General features: G+C 41.0%; 1 protein-coding gene across 2 annotated transcripts in view; it reads left to right on the top strand.

Annotated features, from left to right (window-relative positions):
• The window catches only part of Hira (histone cell cycle regulator), a 102,156-nt gene that overhangs the window by 22,749 nt on the left and 53,922 nt on the right, over positions 1-25,485 (top strand). The window contains exons 2-10 of one of the 2 annotated variants that reach the window (XM_075969303.1): positions 325-387; positions 2,138-2,248; positions 3,409-3,499; positions 5,288-5,382; positions 15,010-15,105; positions 16,346-16,506; positions 19,813-19,980; positions 22,366-22,479; positions 25,335-25,405. In XM_075969303.1, coding sequence (XP_075825418.1) covers positions 325-387; positions 2,138-2,248; positions 3,409-3,499; positions 5,288-5,382; positions 15,010-15,105; positions 16,346-16,506; positions 19,813-19,980; positions 22,366-22,479; positions 25,335-25,405 — 970 coding nt within the window. Of the gene's footprint in view, positions 1-324; positions 388-2,137; positions 2,249-2,322; positions 2,458-3,408; positions 3,500-5,287; positions 5,383-15,009; positions 15,106-16,345; positions 16,507-19,812; positions 19,981-22,365; positions 22,480-25,334; positions 25,406-25,485 lie in introns of those variants that run through there. The other variant, XM_075969313.1, reaches the window with a different exon arrangement.

Genomic DNA, 25,485 nt, shown 5'->3' with positions numbered 1-25,485 from the left:
TAGGAACTTGTGACTGGAACTCTTACTGCAGACAGTTCATAGCCATTATATATTTAGGTCTCTCAGTGATGACGTGCTTAGTCTCTGTTGGGTTTCAGCTGTCTAATGTTGCTTAGTGAGTCCTTAACAGTTTGACTAACTAAAGCTGTTAGATCTCTTTATTCTTACTCGTAGGTAGTTTTATCTGTAGCCTGTAGTCTTGTCCTAGGTGTAAAAGTTAGAGATGTCATTTGAGAAATCAATATTTAAAAAATTGAGAATTCGTTGTTGTTTTCCAGTGAACAAAAACCAAACCAAGCTAGATGTGCTTCTCTTTGTTTCCAGGCAAGCCGATATTTTCAGTTGATATTCACCCTGATGGGACCAAGTTTGCAACTGGAGGACAAGGTATGTTTGTAGTGTGAACATCACTTCTATGTTATCATGCTCTTCTCCTGGTGTTCCATGGTTAACTGTAAAGAGACAAATTGTTGCCTTGCAGTATGGCTGTGACTTAGTTTAAAATGCACAATTTGAACAGGTTAAATCGCAGACTTTTTTATTGAGCTGCATATAGTGGCACAGGTCTGTGATTTCAGCACTGGGAAAACAGGAAGATATGAATTCTAGGCCAGCCTAGACTACAAAGTGAAGTACTACTTTTTTGGGTCTATAAGATGATTTTTTTTTTCCCTTGAGACAGGATTTCTCTGTAGCTTCGGAGCCTGTCCTGAAACTAGCTCTTGTAGACCAGGCTGGCCTCGAACTCACAAAGATCTTCCTGCTTCTGCCTCCCAAGTGCTGGGATTAAAGGCGTGTGCTACCACTGCCCAGCCTGTAAGATGATCTTATAAATATTGTGAAGCTTGCTTATCCTAATTATTACTATTTTTATTAAGTTAAAGATAGAATGAATTTGTGTCCCTACACCCAGGGTTATTCAATATAAATTGGCAAGTGGCCCCCTAGATACAGATCAGCTACAGAGGCAGAGATTCTGTCGGTGTTCTGATCAGTTGAAAAGAGGAGTGGGTAGCTAACTGTGTCTTTTCTGGACAAAGGGATTTGACTGTGTTACTGAGAAAGAAAGAATGCCCAGAACATTTAAAAATATTATTCATAGTATTAGCATCGTGCTTTATTCAGCATCTGTTGTAATCTTGAGGTAAGATGGTTCCTTTTGGAGAGACAATAAATACTATTTTTGTGCCAGAAAACCAAGCTTTTATTTATAGTGGTAAGAAGTAGCATTGGCTTAGGACTCCTGACCCCACACCTCTACAGGGTGCTACAGGATGACTTCATAGTGGCCATTTTGCCCAGAGATAGGTGCAAGGAGGTTATGGTTGAGGCAGCTTTTTTTTTTTCAGGTCTAGGAGAAATATTTAGGCAATATTTTTACATGATTGGCTGAGAGGAGGTTTCAAGCATTTCATAATCACTTTGGAACATCCATTCCAGACATTTTTTTTTTGGTGACTTGTGTTATGGAGATGGAAGACAAATAATTAGTAAAATGTATAGATAGATTTTTCAGCACAGTTGGCATCAACTTATGGCCCTCCTGAATTCCCTCTTTTGGTTGATCTCCATCTATAGGCAGATAAGGAAAGGGCAGATAAGAAGGTAATGAGTCCATTTTCCTATGTTCAGGGCATATTTCAGATTTGGGTCTCAAAGCGTCCAATCAGTTCTGGAAACAGCCACTGGATCCAGGCAGCACGTTGAAGGGGAGGGAGACCCTGGTAGGGACTGTGCTTTTCTCCTTTTCCTCAGTGTTCATGCACAGACCTGAAAGGGGCCTGGATAGGGACTTTTCTTCCTCTTTATTTTGTAGATGAGGACTCTGCGTTCTGGATAGGGATGAGAACCTCAGAGGCCAGACCGGGGCTCTGTCCCCTTCCAATTTTTAGTTCAGTCAGTATTCATTTCAGGCTGGCCTCAGCTACTATTGAATCCCCTCTCTTTTGGGTCCCTGTAGGTTCTTGTTTTTTCCCTTACCTTTTGTATCATTTATTTTAATAATTCAAGATAAGTCTGCTTAGATCTAGCCAAGTATGATTTATAGAAACTAAATGAGCATTTTCTATAGTTAATGTAATCAATATCAAATTTCCACTCCTTGCATATTGAGCTTGTTTTTGCTCCTTCTTTCCAGGGCAGGATTCTGGGAAGGTTGTGATCTGGAATATGTCTCCAGTCCTCCAGGAGGATGACGAGAAGGATGAAAGTATTCCCAAGATGCTTTGCCAGATGGACAATCACTTAGGTATTACAGAGTGGCCCTTTGCAGGCTTTGCGTGTTGGCAGAGTGCCCAAGGTTAGCACATGTGTTTGTAATTAGAAAGATAAGGCCCCGTGCGGCGTTAACTCCCCTCGGCCTGCTGTCTGAAGGCACAGATGTTGGCTGCACACCTGGGTGAGTTATTCAGCAGAAGACTCGGCCCGCCCACAGAACCATCTTTGGACAGTCTGCAGGTACCTCTGGTGATTTCCTGCTCATGAGTCGTTAATGCCTGATTCCATGGGGCTTTGGGGCCAGTGACCTGGACACAGTAGAGTCGTTCTGGGGAAGGGACACACGAGACAACTCACCAGATGTCTCAGATTGGTGCTGTGTCAATAAGAGTCTCTCTGCCAGGACCCTTTAGACCTGACAATTTCATGTTTTCCTTCCCTGTTGTATGCAACACCTTAGTCTCATTGACAGTTACTAGTGTTTGGTACCTACCTCTGCTTTGTGTGTTCTTACCCTCCCAGCAAGCCTCTCATAGTCACTGGGTCTAGAGCATAAGTTGCTCACAGGCCATGTATAGGCTTCAACTTTGTTAGGGTCCACATCATATTCCATATCTCCTGAAGATTGAGCTGTGTGTGCTCCTGGAGGCTCTAACCTAGCAGAAGACTGGGGGGACTTCTGCTGTACTTAGTTTACTAACTACACACAGAGTCAGTCAGTTTCCTGTACTGACAAGTTTGGAAAATCCAAATTTAAAAGGTCTGGCTCTGAATAATTCAGGTTTTTCAGAGCTATATGTTCTACTCACCAGCTTCTTGGAAAGTTCTGGAAAAGGCACCTTAGCCTTAGTACATGTTTCATTTTGAGAATAATCCCTGTTGAAATTCATCTCATCCATAGATAACCCTTTGGGCATAGTGAAGTTTATTGCTGCTCATAGAAATAAGCCTCCAGCTGTCTGTTTCATTCAGCACAATTCTCAGATTATGCATATTTCCCTTCTAGACTGTTCTGGTTATTTGTTATAACACAAGATTAATGTTAAATGAATTGTTTCTCTGAGACTCTTACATAGTAGATGCCATAAATAGATTAGGTAGTTTTATAAACTTCTTACTTCTTGCAGACTCTGTGTAATACATGGACATGCCTATTGGATTTTCATCACCTTATTTTTTTTTTCTTCCCAGCATGTGTGAACTGTGTGCGGTGGTCAAACAGTGGGATGTATTTAGCTTCTGGGGGAGATGACAAACTGATTATGGTGTGGAAGCGGGCTACGTAAGCATCATTTTCCTTTTTCACATTTAATTTTTAGAAACTTTTTTGCTGGTCTTTATAAAAGTCACCTTTTCCATCCTGGCATAGAAGTCACAACATTATGAGTAGCAAGGAATTCCGATAGGTCAGAAGCAGATGAAGCCTGATGAGTGAGTGAATCGGGAAGCTTCTGCCTGCTGGCCTGGTCAGCTACCTTATTGTAGGAACACAAGATTTAGCTGAGAAGGAAAGGTTGATCTTTACAAAGCTGTTGACATTGTGGCTTCCTTTGTTTAGTTATTCAAATAAAATTTCACATAGAACCGTCACACACAAACATGGCCAAAATCTGATGGAATCGAGGCTTGGAATCCAGAGCCCACTTTCTTTGCCTCATTTTGTGGTAGCCTTGCCTTCTGGTACCTCCTGCTCTGCATCAAAATGAATCAAGGATAATCTGAGGAAATTTTTTCTTTATTCCCGAGCAGAGTGAGTGCCGGTACTGTGTCCCACAATAAACTTTCCATGTGACCTTGGGCCACTCAGGCTGTGCCCCAGACCTGGCATCATTGTTCCGCCAGAGTCATGACCACGGCTTTGAGAGCAGAGTCATCCTGTCTTCTTGTGCCCACTTGACTGCCTCATGAGCTGTCTGGGTAAGCTCAGCTTTATAAGGGCAAAGGACATTCACAGAGACTCTGAACATGGGTGCCCTATTTCATACTTCAGCTGAAAGCAGTCAGTATCTGTCCTTACTTGTTGAGTCAGGGCATTAAAACATTATAAAGTGACTTAAAGATATTATTCTTTTTTTGAGTCAGGCATAGTTTCTCCTACCTGTGGACCCAGCTGCTCAGGAGGGATAGGTTTTAACTCGGGAGTTTGAGATTATTCTGGGTAACATAGTGAGTCAGACTTTGTCTTCAAATAAAAATGCAGTTTCTTGCTCTTTTTTTCTTTCCTTCCTTCCTTCCTTCCTTCCTTCCTTCCTTCCTTCCTTCCTTCCTTTCTTCTTTCCTTCCTTCTTTCTTTTTTCTCTTTTTTTCTTTTTGAGACAGACTTTCTATGTGTAGTCCTGGCTGTCCTGGAATTCACTATGTAGACCAGGCTGCCCTTGAACTCAGAGATCTGCCTGCCTTTGCCTCCTGGTTGCTGAGATTATTATAGTTATTATTATTATTTTTTAAAGACAGGGTTTCATGTAGCCCAGGTCCTTGGATGACCTTGAATTTTTTATACTACTGTTTCTACATCCTTAGTGCTGAGATTGCTGGGATGCATCACCATGCCCGGGCATGCGTTCATCTATCTATCTATCTATCTATCTATCTATCTATCTATCTATCTATCTATCTATCTATCTATCATACCCTATCTTAAATAACCAACATAAATAACATTTAGTATACAATTTTGAAATGTAAAAGATAAAAATCTCTCATAGTCCTCCTAAAGAAAGCCATAGTTAAGATTTCATTTTATTCTGGTATATATTCCCTTTCTCTATTCCATGTGTAGAATGTATGTTACATGTATTTTTTACTTTGTATCATGGTATCATATTGTAGATGATGTCCTGTAGTCTGCTTCTTTTGCTTAGTCTTGAAAATTTTCCTGTTTAAGATTTGCAGTGGTTGAGCAGCATTTCACAAGTGCATGATTGGTTATGTTACCATACCTTTTGTTTAACAACCTGGTGCCTTTAGCTACTATCTGATTTTGATTTTTGTGTTTGCTATGAAAAGCTGTGTTACAGGGAACATCCCTGGAATACTCCATGAGCACATGTCTCATACCTCTTTCACACAGGTACATTGGGCCCAGCACTGTGTTTGGCTCCAGTGGTAAGCTTGCCAATGTGGAGCAATGGCGGTGTGTCTCCATCCTTCGGAGTCATTCAGGTGGTAAGTGTGGCTACTTGTTTGGGTGAGTGAGTTCCTTAAATATTTATTTTTATATTGTGTGTATGGATGTTTTGTGGCATGTTTACCTGTGCACTAAATGTGTGCAGTGCCTTGGGAAACCAGAAGAGGAATGTTGGATCCTCTGGAACTAGAGGTAGAGATGATTGTTAGCCACAGTGTGGGTTCTGGGAATTGAACTTGGGTCCTTTGGAGTTGCAGCCAGCGTTCTTAACTGCTGACCCATCTCTCTAGCCTGCCCTGCTCCCTCTCTAAAAGATATTACTTTATTTTAAATTATGTATTCAGATCAGGCAGTACATCCCTTTAATCTTAGTACTCAGGAGGCAGGGGCAGGCAGCAGATCTCTATGCGTTCAAGGCCAGCTTGATCTACATAATGAATTCCAGGCTAGCAAAGACTACACAGTGAGACCCTGTCTCAGAAAAACCAAACCAACCAAACAAACAAAAAACCCATCCATCATCCAGCCAAACAAAAAACCAAACAAAATAAATAAAAATAAAAAAGTGTCCATGTGTGGTATGCACAGGTGAGTGCAGGTGCACTTGGAAGTTAGAAGAAGGCATCAGATTCCCTGGATTTGGACTTACAGGCAGTTGTGAGCTGCCCAGTATGGTTCTGGGAGCTGAACTTGGTCCTCAGAAGAGCTGTATAGGCTCCTAACTATTAAGCCATCTCATTAGCATCTGAAAGGAGAAATGAATCTTTTTGTTTTATTTTGCTTCATTTTCTTTTGAAACAGGGCTTCCCTATATAGCCCTGGCTGTCCTAGAACTTACTGTGTAGACTGCTGAGCCTCAGACTCAAGAGAGATCTTTTGGCCTCTGCCTCCTGGGTGCTGGCGTGTACCATCAACATTCTGGCTAAATTCATCTCTTAACAGCCAAAAGTTGAACATTAGTGACAGCACATCTGTGAGAGCTAAAGCAGTAACCTTGTATTATAGTTTGATAACAACAACATAGCATCTTACAGGGAATCTAGTTGGGCCTCACTGGAGCTTGACACAATTACCTAAACGAGTGTTTAAGATTAGGGAGGATGTCAAGTGATGATTATCATCGGTAACCTGAGACTCAGGCTGAGCTATAATGTGAGCATCTCTCCTGTGCCACCACCTCTGGGTGTCATTTACCAGGTAAGTAGGTTGTCTGCCTTCAAGTGTCAGAATTGATATTTTTGTTCACTGGTTCTTAGCAGATCTGGGCAGAAGTGCCCAAGAAGGGGTGTTAGTGAAAAGCAGAGATAAATGAGTAAGAAGGCACTGGGTCTTTTGAAAAGCAAAAGGTGAAAATAATATACTTGACAGGTCTAATGAAGTGAGAAGAAAAAGCGGATAGAATTAAAGTGGGTATGGTGGCGCTCGCCTTTAATCCCATCACTCAGGAGGAAGAGGCAGGCAGATCTCTTTGACTTTGAGACCAGTTTGAATTACAGAGTGAGTTCTAGGACCCTGTCTCAGAAACAAACGATAAAATAACTCCCGCAAACAAACAAACCAAACTCAAATTTCTTAATTGATCCTCTGTGAGAAAATTGGAAACCAATGAACTTCAAAATGGGTTCTGCCTGTGATCTGCTGCAGTGGTTGATGACCTAAGACCTCATACATGCTCCCTCATGCTGTATTCCCTAGCTTACTCAGACTGGGCTTGACCTCCCTAAATTCAGGCCAGCCTTGGACAATCTGTCCTCCTGCCTTTGTCTTTCATGCTGCTGGGATTATTAACTGCCCAGTAGGTCCAGCTCTAAGTTATTTATTGATGTATTATTTCAAGTTTTGAGAAACATTATACAGAGCATATAAATATTTATTCTTCAAAGCAAGATAGAACCCTTGATTTCCAAAATGTAATAGAAAATAACAGTGAAGCAAAAATAATCCGAATAAAAATAAAAACATCAGTAGCAATACTAGAGAATATAATATTCAAAAATTACTCATAGTAATTAAATTTGATCCATATAGAAGTATTTTGAGTAGATGGAAATTTATTATAACCTACTAGTAGATTAAATTTGACTTATGCTACATAGTCTCCTAAGGTAGTCTAACAGGAATACTAGCTAATTAGTCACTAATCTCTAATAATTATGCCTTTTAAAAGGTGCTTACAGAGTGCTTTTTTATTAACATGGCAAAATCCTGTGTCTTTAAAACTAACAGCAAACTGAGTTTGGTGACACATCTCTGTGATTTCCAGGATACAGGAAGCTGCTGTAGGAGGATTTTGAGTTTAAGGCCAGCTGGGAGTGCATAGCCAAACTGTTTAAGAAACCAAGCAAAAGCCAGATGGCAGTGGCGCATGCCTTTAATCCCAGCACTCGGGAGGCAGAAGCAGGTGGATCTCTGTGAGTTTGAGGCCAGCCTGGTCTACAGAGCTATTTCCAGGACAGGATCTAAAGCTACAGAGAAACCCTGTCTCGAAAACAAAACAAAAAACCAAAAGCAAAATAAACAAACCCAAAACAACAACAGCAGCAACAACAACAAAAGAACCAAGTGTAAAGCCAGGTGTGGTTAGCAGGCCTTTAACCCCAGCACTCTAGAGTCAGAGGCAGATGTGTATATCTCTGGGAGTTGGAGGCTAGCCTGACCTATGTAGTGAGTTCCAGGAACAGCCAAAACTACATAGTGAGACCCCATCTTTCCTTTCCTTTCCTTTCCTTTCCTTTCCTTTCCTTTCCTTTCCTTTCCTTTCCTTTCCTTTCCCTTTCTTTCCTTTCCCCTTCCTTCCTTCCTTCCTTCCTTCCTTCCTTCCTTCCTTCCTTCCTTCCTTCCTTCCTTCCATCCATCCATCCTAAGACAACGAATAGGTAAATATTACAGTTCACAGTTAAGTCTAATTATCTTTTTTTTTTTTAAATATTTATTTATTTATTATGTATACAATATATGCCTGCAGGGCAGAAGAGGGCACCAGACCTCATTACAGATGGTTGTGAGCCACCATGTGGTTGCTGGGAATTGATCTCAGGACCTTTGGAATAGCAAGCAATGCTCTTAACCGCTGAGCCATCTCTCCAGCCCAAGTCTAATTATCTTTTATATTGAGAATAGATAGGATAAGTTTGGCTGTGTATTTTGTTCTGGAGGAGCAGTGTAAGTACATGGAAATCTATCTGGAAAGGCAGAAGGAAGTGAAGTATCCAGCACGCGCAATGCAGTAAGACAACAAAGCACTGAAAACTCTTAGAGCTGCTAAAGGCAGTCATTCAGTTTCCTCATGTGAAAACACGTGCCTCTTATTAGTAACAGTCAAGTAGAAAAGTCTCATGATCCAAAAAAAAACCCCTCATGCCCAATAAGATACAGAAATGTATACCCAGGAATATTGAACTATATGATACCTCTGACTTAAACTACAGACCTATTTTAAAAAGTTTTACCATGCTGAGCATTGATTAATTCAGGGTCTTGCATATTAGACAAGCACCCTGCCCTAAGCTACAACTTCAGGTGTCCCTCTTTCTTTCTGTCTCCGCTTTTAAAAAGAAATCGAGTCTTGCTCTGATCTCCTGACTCAAGTAGTCCTACTTCAGCTTCCTAAATAATTGAGTAGGATAACAGGTGTATACTATCATCACAAACTTTCTTTTAAGCATGAGACAAACTCACCAATGTTATCTGGAACTTGCTGTATCCCCAGGGCTGGCCTCAAGTACACAATCATCCTGGCTCAGTTTCTTGAATATTGGGATTATAGGTTTGAACCACCATGCTTGGCTTCATAATCTTTTTTGAGAGATGTGTAATTCATAAATAAAATACATTGTTTATTCTCAGTGTAATTGTTTATCCATGTAACAGTTAATTGATCACCTGTTGTATTCTAGGTCCTGTGCTTCCCTCAAGGGGTGCTTGTTAAAAGGACAATCTAAGTAGACCTAGCAGCAAGGACTTGTAATCAGCTCCTTCCTTATAAGGCTAAGGCAGGAGAATCAAATTTCAAGTTTAGCCTAGGTAATTTAGTGAGATCCTGTCTCAAAATAAAAAAAAAAAAAGAGTGCTAGTATGCACAAGGCTTAACAGAAGACTTAAAGGGACAGACAGTAAGCTAGTGATGTAGTAAGAGATGTGATAAACACCAGGGAAAGAGCCATGGGAATCGTTGGCAAGTACTAGGAACCAGTGAGGAGGGGAAGATGCTTTAGTGAAGCATCCCCCAGTTATACTTTATTGAGTTTGACGATCTCTGAAGGGAGAGGTGAGAGAAAAGGCACATAGCCATATACGTAGAGAGAACAGCTGAAGCAGACAACATGGAGTGTGGGCTTGGGTTTGGGTTATTCAGGGAGCCACTAATGGTGGTAGAGGGAGAGGTTGGAGCTTTGGGGTTTGGGGCTTTGTGACCACTCAGAGCTTTTGTCTGAGGGAAACAACAAGGTCAGGTGGTTTTTCAGTGAGAATTTGAAGCCTGTGGCAATCTCTGATGGCACTTGGGAGACCTATAAGAGGGGACTGATGTAGGTGAGAGGCAATTCTGGGTCCTTACTTGGAAGTGATCAGAAGAGTTCCTGCCGTATCTAACACAAATTCTGAAATATGCAGAATTCAGAGAAGATCATGTTATACTAAACACGAAGAGGATGTCCTGACCAATGGGATGTCATTCCCAGAATTCTGATATGACTGTTTGTGAGGAGGAAGGTTTCAGAGTTTGGGTGTGGATGAGTAAGGAGTCCTGAACACAAGAAAGAGACAGAATGAAGGTTTGAAATGATCAAACCACCAAGAGAGGATAAGACAGACTGGAGAGATGGCTCAGAGGTAAAGAGCACTGACCGCTCTTCCTGAGGGCCTGGTTCAATTCCCAGCACCCACATGACAGCTCACACCTGCCTGTAACTCCATGATTTCACACCCTCACACAGACATACATGTAGGCAAAGCACCAACGCACAAAAAATAAAAATAAATAATTTTTTTAAGAAAGAGGGTGAGATGAGTTAAAGTGTGTGTGTTCATTCTTATGAGACTGTGACCCTTTCCCAGTGAAGGAGGGCAACACGTTGAGATCCCCAAATGTGCACTCAAACATCAGCCAACCCTATGCTTTTCAAATGCTGGTTGATCGTCTTCCCTTCATTCTTTAGCCATTCTCTACCTCCTGACTGTCTTAAAAATATTAAATTCATTTTGAGTTATTATAATAGTCATTCATTATGCATTTTCCTTTTTCGTTAAGGATGATACCACTGACAGAATAAAGCTTGAGTGTTGGATTAAAAAAAGAGGAAAACCAACCAAACACCCGTGTTACAGGGCTGGAGAGATGGACCAGTGATTAAAAGTGCTTATTGTTCTTCCAGGGGCCCTGGGTCACTTTCCAGGACTCACAGTGCAGTGGTGCAGAACTGTCTGGAACTCCAGCTCAAGGGAATCTGATGCTTTCTTCTGACCTCTGCAGGCTTCTGTATGCATGCGGTGTGCATCGATAAACTAGGCACACATACATAGCACCCACCATTAATCAGTATTTTTAAAATGCCTGAGTTACAAAGTGTGCTATACTAAACCCAGGCTCCCCTGCAGGGCTGCCGTGTGGTGTCTGGAAGAACTTCTCTGGCAGTCTCATACTCACTTCTAAGTTATGATGGTAATACCTAAACTCACACTTTCTTGTATTTCTCTAAGTTAAATGAGGTAACATAAAATAAACTTCCCAGTTGCAACATAAAGATGTAAATTCAGGGGGAAATCAGTTAGGAGATTTCAAATGACCTTTCAGGATAATGGGAATCATGAATGATTTAATAATGCAAGTCATCATAATGCCTTGTTTGTAGAGAGCTAATCCAATTCATTTTGAAAAAGCGTGATTAATTTGGTGGTCTTAGGAATTTTGTACTTTTATATGAAATTTGTGATCATTCTGTTTCTGTTAGGAATGACATTGGAAGCTGAGTGTGGTGGCACATGCTTGGGCCAGGCAGATCTCTTGAATTCGAGGCTAGCCTGGCCTACAGAGTGACTTCCAGGACAGCCAGGGGTACACAGGGAAACCCTGTCTCAAAAAACTAACCAACTAACAAACAAAAAGAATGACACTGGAATTTTGATGCAGGCAACACTGAATCTGTAGGCTGCTCTTGGTAATGTTCTACTCCACAAGCAGAAGTCTGTTCTCCTCTGGTATCTTCTCGGACATCTTTCTTCAGAGAGTTAAAGTTTTTATTGTAAAGGTTCTTCCTAGCCTTAGGTTTATTCTTAGGGTTTTGTTTGTGTGTTTGTGGCACTGGGAGTGGGATTGTTTTTCAGATTTCTTACCATGTTGGCTATTGTTATCTAAGAAGACTCCTGATGTGGGATGTTTAGTTTTGTATACCCTGACATTTTGCTGAAAGTAATCAGATCTAAGAATTTACTGGTAAAGAATTTAAAATCTCATATATAGAATGATCTGCAAATAAACATGATTTGACCTATTTAAAAAAAGTGGTGTGTGTGTGTGTGTGTGTGTGTGTGTGTGTGAGAGAGAGAGAGAGAGAGAGAGAGAGAGAGAGAGAGAGAGAGAGAGAGAGAGAGAGAGAGAGAAAGTAGCAATTAAGCAAACTGTTTACCGAGATAAAGTGAGGATTGATTTGGAATTAACAACAGGGAAGCCATTGTGGTTTTGGCAGTTTTGTTGGTGGCATTGGGTTAAAGCCTGTTGGAAGTGCTCAAGAAAGACAGAAGAGAGCTGGATTGAACTAGGCTGACTTGTTGAGAACCAGTGAAAACAGGTGAAGGCAGGGTAAACTGGTAGAGGGAATGTGTTCTTGGGTGGCAACCTGGACTGCTGTTAAGAGTTTAGAATGAGATGGTATTCCTGACTGGACTTGGAAGCTTGGAATCAAAATCAAGGGTATTTGGGTAATCTGTTTTGGAAGGGTTTTTGGCATGACTGTGGGTATGACTGTGGTAGAAACCAAGGGGTCAGAAGAGTTTAAACAAGCTAGCGCCTTGTGTGTGGGAAGAATCGTCCTCTTGGAATTAGTAGAATAGTAGTGGGAGTAATGACTAGACGTTCCATCATAAGGACTTCAGAGAAAATTATTACAGGTGTAGATTCTCTGAGAAGCCAGACACAGATGTCAGACTGGCCAGTGGATAAATATGTTACAGCTGAGAACATTTACAGTATCAGCAGCTGACACATTGTAAGCTTTGGCTAAATCAACTTTGAAGAGGCTACACTGTATTGAAGAACTTTGTGTATCACAGGGACTCATCACTTTTCAAAAGGGAATGAATTCTCTTCACATGTCCTATAGGAATTATTGAACACTTTATGAAGTTAATGTAGAGCCTCAATAAGTACAACATATACCCAAATAGATAGGAGATAAAAACTAGATAATTAAGCCAGGAGAAGATATAAGCGAGTATTCATCAGCTCTCTAGCCAAGGGGATATTTTTCAAGATGAGCAGAAGTAGAAGAAAGTGTGATGGATAGTGACAGACTACTTTATTAAGACCCTACAGTATGGGACTGAATAAATGATGCTGGTGGATAATATAGGTGACATTAGTCTACAAGTTGCTAAGGAAATTGTATCGACAGACTGTCTTTGAACTTGGAAATCTGCCAGCCTCTGCCTCCTGAATACCAGAGCTAAGGGGTATACTACCATGCCTGGCACCTGACAACATCTTTTCTGCTGGAGACTCGGCATTATAGAGAAACACTGGAGCTTATGTGTCTACTCCTATAGAACTCTAAGATCTTGTTTTCTTCATCAAGTAGACACTGAATTCAGTTATGTTAACATCCACTTCTCAGAATGATTTCCCAGTTGACAATCATAAAGCAGTAATTTAATTAAGGCTTATATTTAAAAACGGTAACCTAATAAGTTAGAAGGAAAAATGGTCACACTCTTCATTGCTGATGAGAAATTTTGAAATAGATGTGTATAGACATGTAAAGGTATTGACGGAAGCTGCTTGTTCGTTCCCAGCTGCCCAGACCATGAAATGATCACACAGAAACTATATTATTTAAATCACTGCTTGGCTAATAGCTTAAGTGTATTGCTAGCTAGCTCTTATATCTAGAATCAACCCATTTTCATTATTTTATATTTTACCACGAGGTTTGTGGCCTACTGACAAGGTTCTAACTGGCAGCTTGCGTCTTTCCCCTCTGGTGGCTCCATGGCATCTCACAACTCCGCCTTCTTTCTCCCAGCATTCAATTTAGTTTTCCCTGCCGAGCTCTACACTGCTCTACCACAGGCCAAGACAGTTTCTTCATTAACCAATAAAAGCAACACATATACAGAAGGACTTCCCACACCATTTCCCCTTTTCTGTTTAAATAAAAAAGGAAGGTTTTAACTTTAACATAGTAAAATTACATATAACAAAACAGTGTTCAGTATTGACTTAGGTCTATTTACAGTAAAGAAGACTATGTACTATACCTTTTACATTATTTTATAGTAATGAAGACTATATATGTACTATAGTATGTAGACTATAGAGTAAAACAAAGGCAGCTGTGAAGATGTCCTAGGTAGAGTATGAAATGAAACATGCTGGTATATATGAATTGTGGTCTGTCAAATATAGTGCAATAAGGGAAGTCCCTCAGGCTGTCACTGAAGATTAAAAGGCTAGGAAAAAATTGCAGTAGAAACTTTTGAATATTTTTCTCCTATCTTAAAACAGATTCTGCATGCAAAGAATTAGGTGGCAATTAACTGTACCAGGCATTGGTGTTAGAAAACTATGTGAGACCACATTCTTTATAGTAGGACAAGATAAGAATGTCATTGGCATCGACACTGCTGACCATTGTCAGTGTCTTGAAGTACCTGGTACTGTTCAACTGCAGCTTTTCACATCCTCACAATATTCTTAGGAAGGTAGGATTAAAAACAATCATTATCTTGCAGGTTAAGAAAACTGAGTCACAGATAAGTGTTACTAACTAAGCTGAACATGAAGTTCCTGCTCATAATCCAGCCTTGGGAGGCGGATGCAGAGTGATGAGGAAGTCGAGGGCATGCATCTTTGCCTGTGTATCTAGGCCAGCCTGAGCTATGTGAGACCTTATCTCATCAAACCAGAAGGGAAGGAAGGAAAGGAACAAAAGGAAAGTGAGAACCAACTGTCACTTGGTTCTGTTGGGGCTCAGTAGGAAAAGGGTATTCCTATAGATTAGTAGTGAGATAGGCCTCCATGACATTCACATAGTCACATGCTCTTGATTTGATTGTGTTGTACAGCATGCTGTCACATCTTGTGCTGAGAAGGTCCTGGAGAAGGCAAGTTAGCAAGCCAAAGAGCAGCTTTGAGGCCACAGGAGCAGGAAATGGCAGGTTCCACATGGACTTGAAGCCACATGACCTAGAAGTTCTCCTCAGAGCTGTGTCTTGAATTTAGTGCATGAAATTCAATGCCCACTGAAAATGTTAAGTAGGATTGTTTTCCAGATTGGTGCCCCCCCCCCCCCAAAGTTGTTTTTTTCTCAGGCTAAGTGTCTCCATGTGTGAAAATCCCAGAGTTAGTTGACCTGGCTTACAGAAAAGACTGCTGGTTTTTGGTGAAAGTGCCCAACATCACCCAAGTGCACACCAGGTAAGAGATCTTACCATAGCACCCTGTCTTCTTCCAGATGTGATGGATGTAGCATGGTCTCCCCACGATGCCTGGCTAGCCTCATGCAGTGTGGATAACACCGTCGTCATTTGGAATGCCGTGAAGTTCCCAGGTCTGTCTGTGGTCCCTCTCTACTGGTTAACAGCAGAAAATGGCTGTAGCCAATAGTAATGCCTGTCTGTTTGGAGCAGGGTGGGGAATGGATTATTTGTCTTTTTAATCTTGGTTACAGAAAGTTAAATGGTCAAGGATTTGTGTGTCTTGTCAGCCCGTTTTGCTTTTCGTTATCAACTATATTTGTTTAATGTTTAAAAAGAGATTGATGCTAAAGAAAAACTGAGTAGTAGCTTGAGTATTTCAGAGTTTATTAAGGTAGCGTGTGGACAGTTGGCACTGAGAGATTGCTGGCACTCCACACATGCTGTGTGTAATTTCTATATCAGCTCAGTGAAACCATCTCTGTGAAACCATCCAGCAGATAGGGGCTACCACAAACTCAGTTTTGCAAGAGGGGAGCTTTTCTTGTTTCTTGTGTTTCAAATTGTGAGACATTGTGCAATTTGTAGTTTTATAATTTATAACTAGTAAAATATCTGTCACAGCTGGGCATGTGGCGCACCACTTTAATTCCAGCATTTAGGTGGATCTCTGAGTTCGAGGCCAACCTGGTCTACAAAGGGAGATCCAGGCAGCCTGGATTACATATCATGGTTCTAGAGCTCATTTTTATCATGTGATAAATACATCATCTTGAGTAGATTGAAATAATTTTAATTCCTTCTGGAAGCTACTACCAGTATGTATGGGTACACTTGTTTTGGCTTTAAGAGGAACAGTTGTAGAGCGGTCTAGCATTGACTACAGATCTGAATGAGGTACTCTTGGGGCACATTGTGTCTTTAGCACTGGCTTCCAGAAAACTCACTTAAAAGATGTCCCTTGAACCTATAAGCCTGCTGCTTCTGGGGGCTGTCAAGGAGGCTCACATCAAAATTACCCGAGGGACTTCCAGGTTCTAAATATCTGTGCCTGCTGCAGATAAGATATGGAGTCAGAATTGGCAACTATGGCTCCAGCCTGTACCCTCATTGCTGATTCTTTGGGGCATGTGTGACCTACCCACAAGTGTTAGCTTATTCTGGCCTTCAGTTTGCTTTTGTGGAGGTGAAATATGGGGCTATTCTGCTTGCATTTAAGGGTGGGGATTGGTCAAGATAGACTACTCAAGTCCCCTCAAGTCCATTCCATGGGCCATCACAACTAATGTTTTCTATATAGTGTTGTTTTTCTTATAGATAACACCTCATATTTTATCTTCTTTCTTTTCTTTTCTTTTTTTTTTTGCTTCACAGAAATTCTTGCAACTTTGAGAGGTCATTCTGGCTTGGTGAAAGGGTTGACTTGGGACCCTGTTGGTAAATACATTGCCTCTCAAGCTGATGATCGAAGCTTGAAGGTATGGAGAACGCTAGACTGGCAGCTAGAGACCAGCATCACCAAGCCCTTTGATGAGGTAACTGGGGATAGTCTAGAGCTTGGCCTCAGCCTCTGCTATACTTCATGAGAGGAACTAGCCATGGTTTAGGCTAAATGGGTGCATACAGTCTAGGCTGTATTCAGTTTTATGCGTTTGGTTATAAAAATTTTTCCTTTTTAAAAAAGTGCTCAGTGGCCAGCTTTGAAATTAAAAAATATTTTATTATATTTTTAATTAGTATACAATCTTTTAGGTTTCATTATGGCGTTTTCAAATATAATTTATTGTTGATCTTTCTCTTGTCTCTTTCCTGATTCCCATACCCTTTTTTGCGTCCTTTACTTCTGGTAGCCTCCTTTCTGCTCCCATGTTTTGTGTTTTGTTGAATGTTCCACTTTTGTAACTGCTCTTTTTCCCATCTTGTCCCCTTTCTAGTTTCATGACCTATATTCACACACATGCACGCACTCACACACTCTTTCCTCCCAAGCTAGGATCCATGTCTAAGAACATGCAATATTTGTCTGAGTCTAGATTACCTTGCTTACTATAATAATTTCCAGATCTATCAATTTTTCTGCAAGTTTCAGAATCTGACTTTTCTGAATAGCTGAATAAAGTTTTTCTTTGTAAATATACCATATTTTCATTATTCATTCCCTTGTTCATAGACATCTGGGTAGCATGTAATGCAGCAATAAACATGGATGTGCAGGCATCTCTGCTGTTGGGTATATGTCCAGGAGTGATAAAGCTGGATCATTCAGTGTTATAGTTTTTAATTTTTTGAGACAGCCCTGTACTGATCTCTATAATGGCTGCACTACTTGCACCCCTATCAGTACTAAATAAAGGTTCCTTTCCCCTACAACTTATTAGCATTTGTTACTGCCTTTGTCATTGATGATAGACATTCTGAATAGGGTGAGGTGGAATCTCAGAGTAGTTTTAATTTGCATTTTCCACATGGCTAAGGATAGCAAACACTTTTAAATGTATATATATATAAGTGTTCTTTTGAGATACTTTATTAACCCATTATTTAAGCTTTTTTTTGGTATTTAGTTTTAGTTGTTCCTTTAAAAAATTTATTTTTTTAAAGTTATCTTTTTACTCATGTTATGTTTTGACCATAATCACTTTACTCACTTGTCTCCCATCTGCTCCCTCTGGAACCCTTCTTTCTAACTTCCTTTTCCTTTATTTTCATTGTCCTTTTTTTAAAAAATAGAACTTTGAGTTTAATTTGGGTTGTTTGTATAAACATGGCTGTTGGGTTATTTACTGGCTCCTGGGCAACTTACCAGTGACTATACTCCTGAAGGAAAATGGCTCCTCTTCTCCCAGCAGCCCTTTAACATTCTTTATATATCCTAGATATTAATATACTGTTTGAATAATAGACGGCAAAGATTTTCTTTCGTTCTGTAGGCTGTCTTTTTGCTATGCTAATAGTTTCCTTTGCTGTATAGAAGCCTTTTGATCCCATTGGCTAATTCTTGGGGCTATTTTGTGTTTTGTTAGACTATTGATAGATTTTATTTTATTTTTTATTTTTATTTTTTTGGTTTTTCGAGACAGGGTTTCTCTGTGGCTTTGGAGCCTGTGGAGCCTGTCCTGGAACTAGCTCTGTAGACCAGGCTGGTCTCGAACTCACAGAGATCCGCCTGCCTCTGCCTCCCGAGTGCTGGGATTAAAGGCGTGCGCCACCATCGCCTGGCTTTTTGATAGATTTTAAAGCTAAAGAGAACCTTATAGCTGCTCTTGTACTATTGTGTGCCTGATTGATGAGTGAAACCCTTTCTTTCTTTTTGGTTTTTTTCGAGACAGGGTTTCTCTGTGGCTTTGGAGCCTGTCCTGGAACTAGCTCTGTAGACCAGGCTGGTCTCGAACTCACAGAGATCCGCCTGCCTCTGCCTCCCCAGTGCTGGGATTAAAGGCGTGCGCCACCACCGCCCGGCCGAAACCCTTTCTTTTTTAAAATTTTATTTTTATTGAGCTCTGCATTTTTCTCTGCTCCCCTTCCTGCCTCTCTCCTCCCCCCTTCAACTCTTCCCCAAGGTCCCTGTGATCCCAATTTACTCAGGAGATCTTGTCTTTTTCTACTTCCCATGTAGATTAGATCCATGTATGTCTCTCTTAGGGTCCTCATTGTTGTCTAGGTTCTCTGGGATTGTGATTTGTAGTTGGTTTTCTTTGCTTTATGTTTAAAAACCACTTATGAGTGAGTACATGTGATAATTGTCTTTCTGGGTCTGGGTTACCTCATTCAAAATGATGTGAAACTCTTTCTTACCTTGGGGAATTTGCATGAGTCACCTTATGGAATGGCCATGCAGAGGAGGCTTTCTTTGTAGGTTATTGGTTGTGATTTTGCTTTGTTTGTTGATATTCCCTCTGTAGGCCAGCTGACCTCTTTGTTGGGAAGAATACAGTTTGTACAGTGTGGAGGGAGATCGGACTGCAGTAGCTTCTGTAGTATTCTGCTATCTGTTTGCATTCTGATTTCATGTGGAATCTGAGTTAAAGATGACTGTTATTCATTAGACATTAAGTATCTTTTGTATGTAAAGCAATACTGTCAATAGGCAAATAAAAATTGGATTGTGATGTTGTCTCTCCTCTTGATGCTTATTGCCCATGGGAAAGACAGACATTCATGTGAATTGTGCATGTGGTGAAGATAGTGTCCAGACTACAGTGATAGCCTAGGTAAGGGACTTATGTCAGAGAAGGCTTCATAAAGCATGGGACACAGGAGTGAATATTTGCAGAGATAATTGTTTGTTTACTGGCTATGGTTAGTTGCAGTAAGAAACATAAAATCACATATTTAGTTCCCTCTGAACCAACATCAGCTGGTGGACTAGGTCTACGAGTAAGATCATATTTCACCTTCCTTGCCCTACCCTTCCTTGTTCACAGCTGCCTGGTGTAGTGCATGTGGCTCTCACACTTAGAATTTCTAGATGTCTTGACTGCCAGCCATGGGTGTCTGTGAGCTGGAATCCTAGACTGGCTGGTTGTAGGAGGTCTGGCAGTGCTATGTAGCCTCTGCTGCAGCCGTCCTGCACAGAGGGATAAGGATGTACTCCCATTGCACTGGGTTCTGCTCTGCTACTCTGGGACCCTGGTCTTGAAGGCTGATACAGGCTGATCTTGACTTTGACTTTGGACCTAGTTTATATCTTTTGTGGGAGTGTTCTTGTCTTTCCCATGGGCAATAAGTATCAAGGCAGAAGTTAGGTGTGTATCCCATGAATATACATCTGTAAATCACACACTTTATCCTTGAGGCCAGGGTTTTTCTTGAGCTTCTTTTAAGCTCAGATTTTTTTACAGTGTGGAGGAACAACCCATGTACTCCGGCTTAGTTGGTCACCTGATGGCCATTACCTGGTATCTGCCCATGCCATGAATAACTCTGGCCCCACTGCTCAGATCATCGAACGAGAGGGCTGGAAGACCAACATGGACTTCGTGGGGCACCGGAAAGCTGTGACTGTTGTGGTGAGTGTCCCTCACCTCAGAAATCTTATTACCATTCTGAGCTGTCTACCGCAGTGGCCTGCATGTGCCTTCTGAGCTCAGGGAGTGCCAACTTCCCCAAGGAGTTTCTCTAGGACTGTCTCATGTAGATTGAGTGATGGGCCCTAGGAGGCAGTGCATTATGGTGCATCTTTCATTTTAATCATGTTTGAATATATATGACTATTTTTATAAGATGGGAGATGTATGTAGGATTGTTTTATATTTGCCAAAGTCTAAAATGACAGATTTCTTCTGGATCAATCTTAGGAATATTGTAGTTCAGCACTAGCCTTTTTTAGGTCTGCCCATAGGTACTCCTTTAACCAGTTCCTGTGAACAAAGTGCATTCTGGGCACTCTTGAAATGGTGTGCTGCTTCTTATGCCCAGTAGTAGTAGATATGTAGTTGGCTGCCTATGCTGAGAGTGCTGGTGTGTGCATCCAGTCTTTTGTTGGAGCACAGGTCTTTGTGCAGGCTAGGCAAGTGCTCTATCACTGAGTTATAGTTAAGCCTATATATGCAGAGAGCCATTGCTCATCTTTATGCTTGAGAGAATATCCTCCACACTGGGTGACTCTAATTTGAATGTCTTGAGAGTGCCCAAGACAGGCTATTAAGGAATTACAAATAACCTCTTAGAACATGGCTTCTTTTTTGTTTTTGTTTGTTTTAATGTAGAGTAACCAAATAAAAGAGATTGTTGATTAGTTTTGGAATTCACTTTGTAGACTAGTCTGGCCTTGAATTCACAGATACCCACCTGCCTCTCCCTCTTGAGAGCTGGGACTAAAGGTGTGTACCAACACTTCTCCCTTTATTAAATGTTTTTTAAATTGATTATAAATAAGTATAATATATTGTACCTTAAATTTTTTTAAAAATAAAATAAAATACAGCTTTTTAGATTTGTTTTGTGTTGGGAGTCCATGTTGTATTTTGTTTGAGACTAGGGCCTTCTTGGTAAATATTTGAAATTACTGATTCATATTTAGTCCAATGGTTTTGTGTTACTCTCTTATGGTCCTCAGCAGCTCTGTAAGAACATGGTACTTGCCTTACCAGGACCCACAAAACTTTGCAAGATCATATAGTCTAATCAGTCATTAAGAAAGTCAAACCCAGAGCACACACATCCATCTTGTTCAGTATCTGTCCTACCATATGATACCAGACTCCCAGGAGCCATCCTTTACAATTCTAAGAGCTCTACTCTCTTAATCCATGAAGTGGCACAACACTCATTTTGTGTTCCCAGTCTTTCTTAAGGCATCAGCTCTCCAGGCCAACAAGCAGTTAAGGAGGTCATTGTCTGTCAGTCAGATAAATACAGCTGGGGAGAAGGAATTAAGAGAACTTCCTGTCAGTCCTCCCTTAAAAGATACAGTGAGAGGCTTGAGAGGCTAGAGACATGGCTCTAGCCATGAATGAGTTCAGTTCCTAATATCTATGTGGTAGCTCACAGTCATCTGTAACTCTAGTTCCAGTGGTCTGACACCCTCTCCTGGCTTCCACAGGCACTGCAAGTTGTGGTGCACCAGCATACATGCCAAACACTCATACAAAAAAAAAAAAAAAAAAAAAGGCGGGGGTGGGTGGGATGCAGTGAGCAAGCCATGGTGTCTCAAGTTCCCTGGCTTCTCAGGTCCAAGGCTGACTCTGCCAGGTGAAGAAGAATTGAAGTCGGTTCCAGAAGTTCTTATTCCCTTGACCTATCTGCAGGCTTCATAAATAGAGTGTTTGGTAGTCCTGACTTCAAATATTCATTTTACCATTCTTTGTGTTTATTTTCTGACCTTGAGCTTTCATTTGCATCATCAGCAAAATACCTTGTTGTAGCTTTCAAGATGAAACTATACATGCTCAGTGCCAAACTTGGGGGGTCTCTGTGAGGTACTCCTATCTGTGGGCTGGGAATTTGGTGTGTATTATGTTTGGTGTTCTAGTTAGCTTTCTGCTGCTCTAATAATACTACAACCTAAAACAGCTTGGGTAGGACAGGATTTATTTGGATTGCATATCCTGATTATAGTCTATCATTGGGGGAAGTCAGGGCAGGAACCACAGAGAAATTCTGCTTCCTGGGTTGCTTTCTCTGGCTTGCTCAACTTTTTTTTTTTTTATGCAACCCAGGACCACCTGCCCAGAGGTGGCACTGCCCACAGAGTGTTGGGTCCTCCCACATCAATCATTAATCAAGAAAATGCCCCACAGACATACCCAGTCTAATGGAGGCAATTCCTCAGTAGAGATTCCTTCCCAGAAGAGTTTAGTTTGTGTCAAGTTGACAAAAACTACCCCGTACCTTAAGTGTAGGGATATCTTCGTACTTGATTATTTATTTTAGCCTTGGTTGTTTGACTTTAGAAATTCAACCCAAAAATTTTCAAAAAGAAGCAGAAGAATGGGAGCTCTACAAAGCCCAGCTGCCCATACTGCTGCTGTGCTGTTGGCAGCAAGGACCGCTCACTCTCTGTCTGGGTAAGTGCCTGAGCTTTGGTTGCAGGACAAGGTTGTGGGCTGAGAAGATGGTTTGTCTGGAGGACTTCAAGGAAAGAGAGACTCACTGTTTTTGATGTTGCTCAGTGTATTCCTCACCTATACCTGGGTCAGCTCCTTTTCAGAAACATGCATGCTCTCTGTTTAGAAAGAAGCACTGAGACTGAGAGGTCACCCTTCCTCTGTCTAGATTTCCTTCAGCTGTCAGTGTCATAATTGGCATGTGGTATTTGCTTTCTTCTAAGAAGTTCTTTGTGTCTACATATAACATGAAGTGTCTGCACCTGAAAGATATGGTTAAATGAATTTTTATATATTCTGGTATCACTACCACCTTGAATACTTCCTGTTCCTGCCTTTAGTAAGGCACTAATAAGACATCCAAGTGAACGAGTTTGGCCTGTTCTTGGACTTAATGGAAATGCAGTTGCTCAGTGTATACTTTGCTTGTTTGTTTGGTTCCTTCTTTCATTTAGCATAGTGTGTTTTGAAATTCATATGTGTTATATTTAATAATAATTTTTCTTATTATTGTATAGGATTTAGTTGTATGATCATAGCATGAACTGTTCATATGTTTTCCTGTGGACAGATATTAAGGTTGTTTTAGATGAGATGGGGTCTTTTTGTGAGGCCCAGGTTGGCCTTGAGCTCTTCCTGCCATCCTGGCCTGCCAGTATTGACTTCTTTATGTAATTAGTTGGTACCTCCATTTACTAGTCCATTTGGTTGAGACTGTAGGTCTTGTTCTCCTTGCTAGACAGTAGCAAATAGCAGTAGTGCTTGGAGGAAGGTGCTCTCTTAAGCCTCTTTGGACTTAACTCAGTGTGGTCCATTGTGCAGATTCTTAGCATATATTCAGTAATGGGTTGAGAGTAAACTGTGTCAGTTTTCCAAGTTAGGGCTTTGAAAGGTTAAATTCCTTATCACCAGAGGCTAATATTCTGTGTCCCGAGACGATTCCACATTTACTGTGGACTGTGGTCATAACCACTATGTGCATGCCAGCGCACTGAAGGCCCTCCCCCACATACAAATTCAAAAAAATTAAATTAAAACTGTTTCTTCAAAAGAAGAAGTTATGTATTTGGAAGTTACCCTCTGGCTACATGCATTACAATTTGTTCAGAGAAATATGCCGCTGAAGAGACCCAGGTAGCATTCACTTTACACCCACGCTGGATCTTTGCTCACATGAGCAGTTCTTGGCATACTCTTCTGGTGTCCCCCTCTCTCAGACCATAAAGGGAATGGCTTAAGTCTGATAGGCTTCTACAGTCAGGTATGTATACATGCTCCATATTTTCATGGGAAATGGAAACAGTTGTTGTTTTCTGGAAGTAGAATTATGGTAGATCCAGGTAGCTCAGATTCAGTTTTCCCTTCCACTCTCAGGTGGCTGTATCACCTCCTTGCCCACACAACACGCTGCAGGTGCAAGGTTGAATAGGTCAGCCTCTCCCAACCTGCCATGGCACAAGAGAGTCCATCCAGCCTCAGATGAACAAATGTATTTTTTTTTAAAGATTTTATTTATTATGTACAAAGTATTATGCAGACCAGAAGAGGGTACCAGATCTCATTATGGGTGATTGTGAGCCCCCATATGGTTGCTGGAAAATGAACTCAGGACCTCTGGGAAGAGCAGCCCACTTGGCTCTTAACCACTGAGCCATCTCTCCAGCCCGAACTAATGTATTCTTATCAGATCTTCGGGACTTGGGTCTGGGCCTGTGTTCAGAGTAGTCAGGCACTGGTATGAGAGATGGTGCTGGTTATAACGTTAGAATGGCTAACTAGTGAGCCCACCTACTGAATATTATATAACCACCTGCAAAAGATTTCACAGGATATTCACTTACATATTCATGGTATGGAATATAAAGATATCCACAGACATATGCTTTATTTTGAATACTAAAATATTTACAAGTTCATCAGTTTTTTTAAAAAGAGATTTATTTATTTTTATTTTATATGCATGAGTTTTTTGAATAATGTATGTATGTATACCATGTGTGTGCTTGGTTGCCTGTGAAGGCCAGAAGAAGGTGTCCATCTCCTGGAACTGAAATTATACTTGTTAGTTCCCATGTGGGTGATGAGAAATGAGCTGTATGCAATGTAAGACATTAATTTGCTTAAACCACTGAGCCATTTCTCCAGATCCCTTCCCCCATTTTTCCTGTGTATTTGTGTGTGCATGTGCACGCACATACACACTTGCTTATATGTGTACATGTTTGAATACATGTGCACATGTGTACTGTGGCCGGAAGCTGTTGGATCTCCTGGAGCTGGAGTTAAAGGTGGTCGTAAACCTTTATGATGTGGGTGCTAGAACTGAACTCAGGTTCTTTGGAAGAGCAGAAAGCTCTTGACTCTTACTAAGCCATCTCTCAAGCCCCTCATTAAGTTCTATGTTTGTACTAATAACAATTTATATTGGTGTGTTTGTGAGCTATCTGACACACAGCCTGGATGATTTATGTAACTGTTATGGGAACCTTGGGGATTGTAGACTAGAGCTTAGTGCCTAGAGAAGGTGAGCTGGGTTCTTTCTGAGATCATCTCATCCTGTAGATCCTCTGCTTTTTGTTGTTGCTGAATGAATGTACAAAGCTGTCCTCTTGACAGACTATAGTGTCTCTAGTGTGTAAATTTCTGGTAGGCCTTGGTTTCCCCAGCTTGGGGTTTTGGCAGTAGTGTTTGGATTGAGCTGAGTATGCCATGTATGTTAGTGGAAGTGACTGAAGCTCCTAACACAAAGATGGTTTAGCCGAGTGTGTGAGCTGGTTCTCAGTGATTTCATTAATTTTGACTTTTTCTCCTCATAGCTCACGTGTTTGAAACGGCCTCTGGTTGTCATCCATGAGCTGTTTGACAAATCCATCATGGACATTTCCTGGTAAGATGGATATTAACATGCCTGGATACTACAGCATGAGACCTCTTGGGTAGATTAGTACCAGGTGGTTGTTCACCTGA

This window comes from Microtus pennsylvanicus, chromosome 1 (assembly GCF_037038515.1).
Source record: "Microtus pennsylvanicus isolate mMicPen1 chromosome 1, mMicPen1.hap1, whole genome shotgun sequence".
Taxonomy (NCBI): Eukaryota; Metazoa; Chordata; class Mammalia; order Rodentia; family Cricetidae; genus Microtus; species Microtus pennsylvanicus.
The sequence above is the reverse complement of the archived record's forward strand: the minus strand, read 5'-3'. Positions and strand labels throughout refer to the sequence as shown.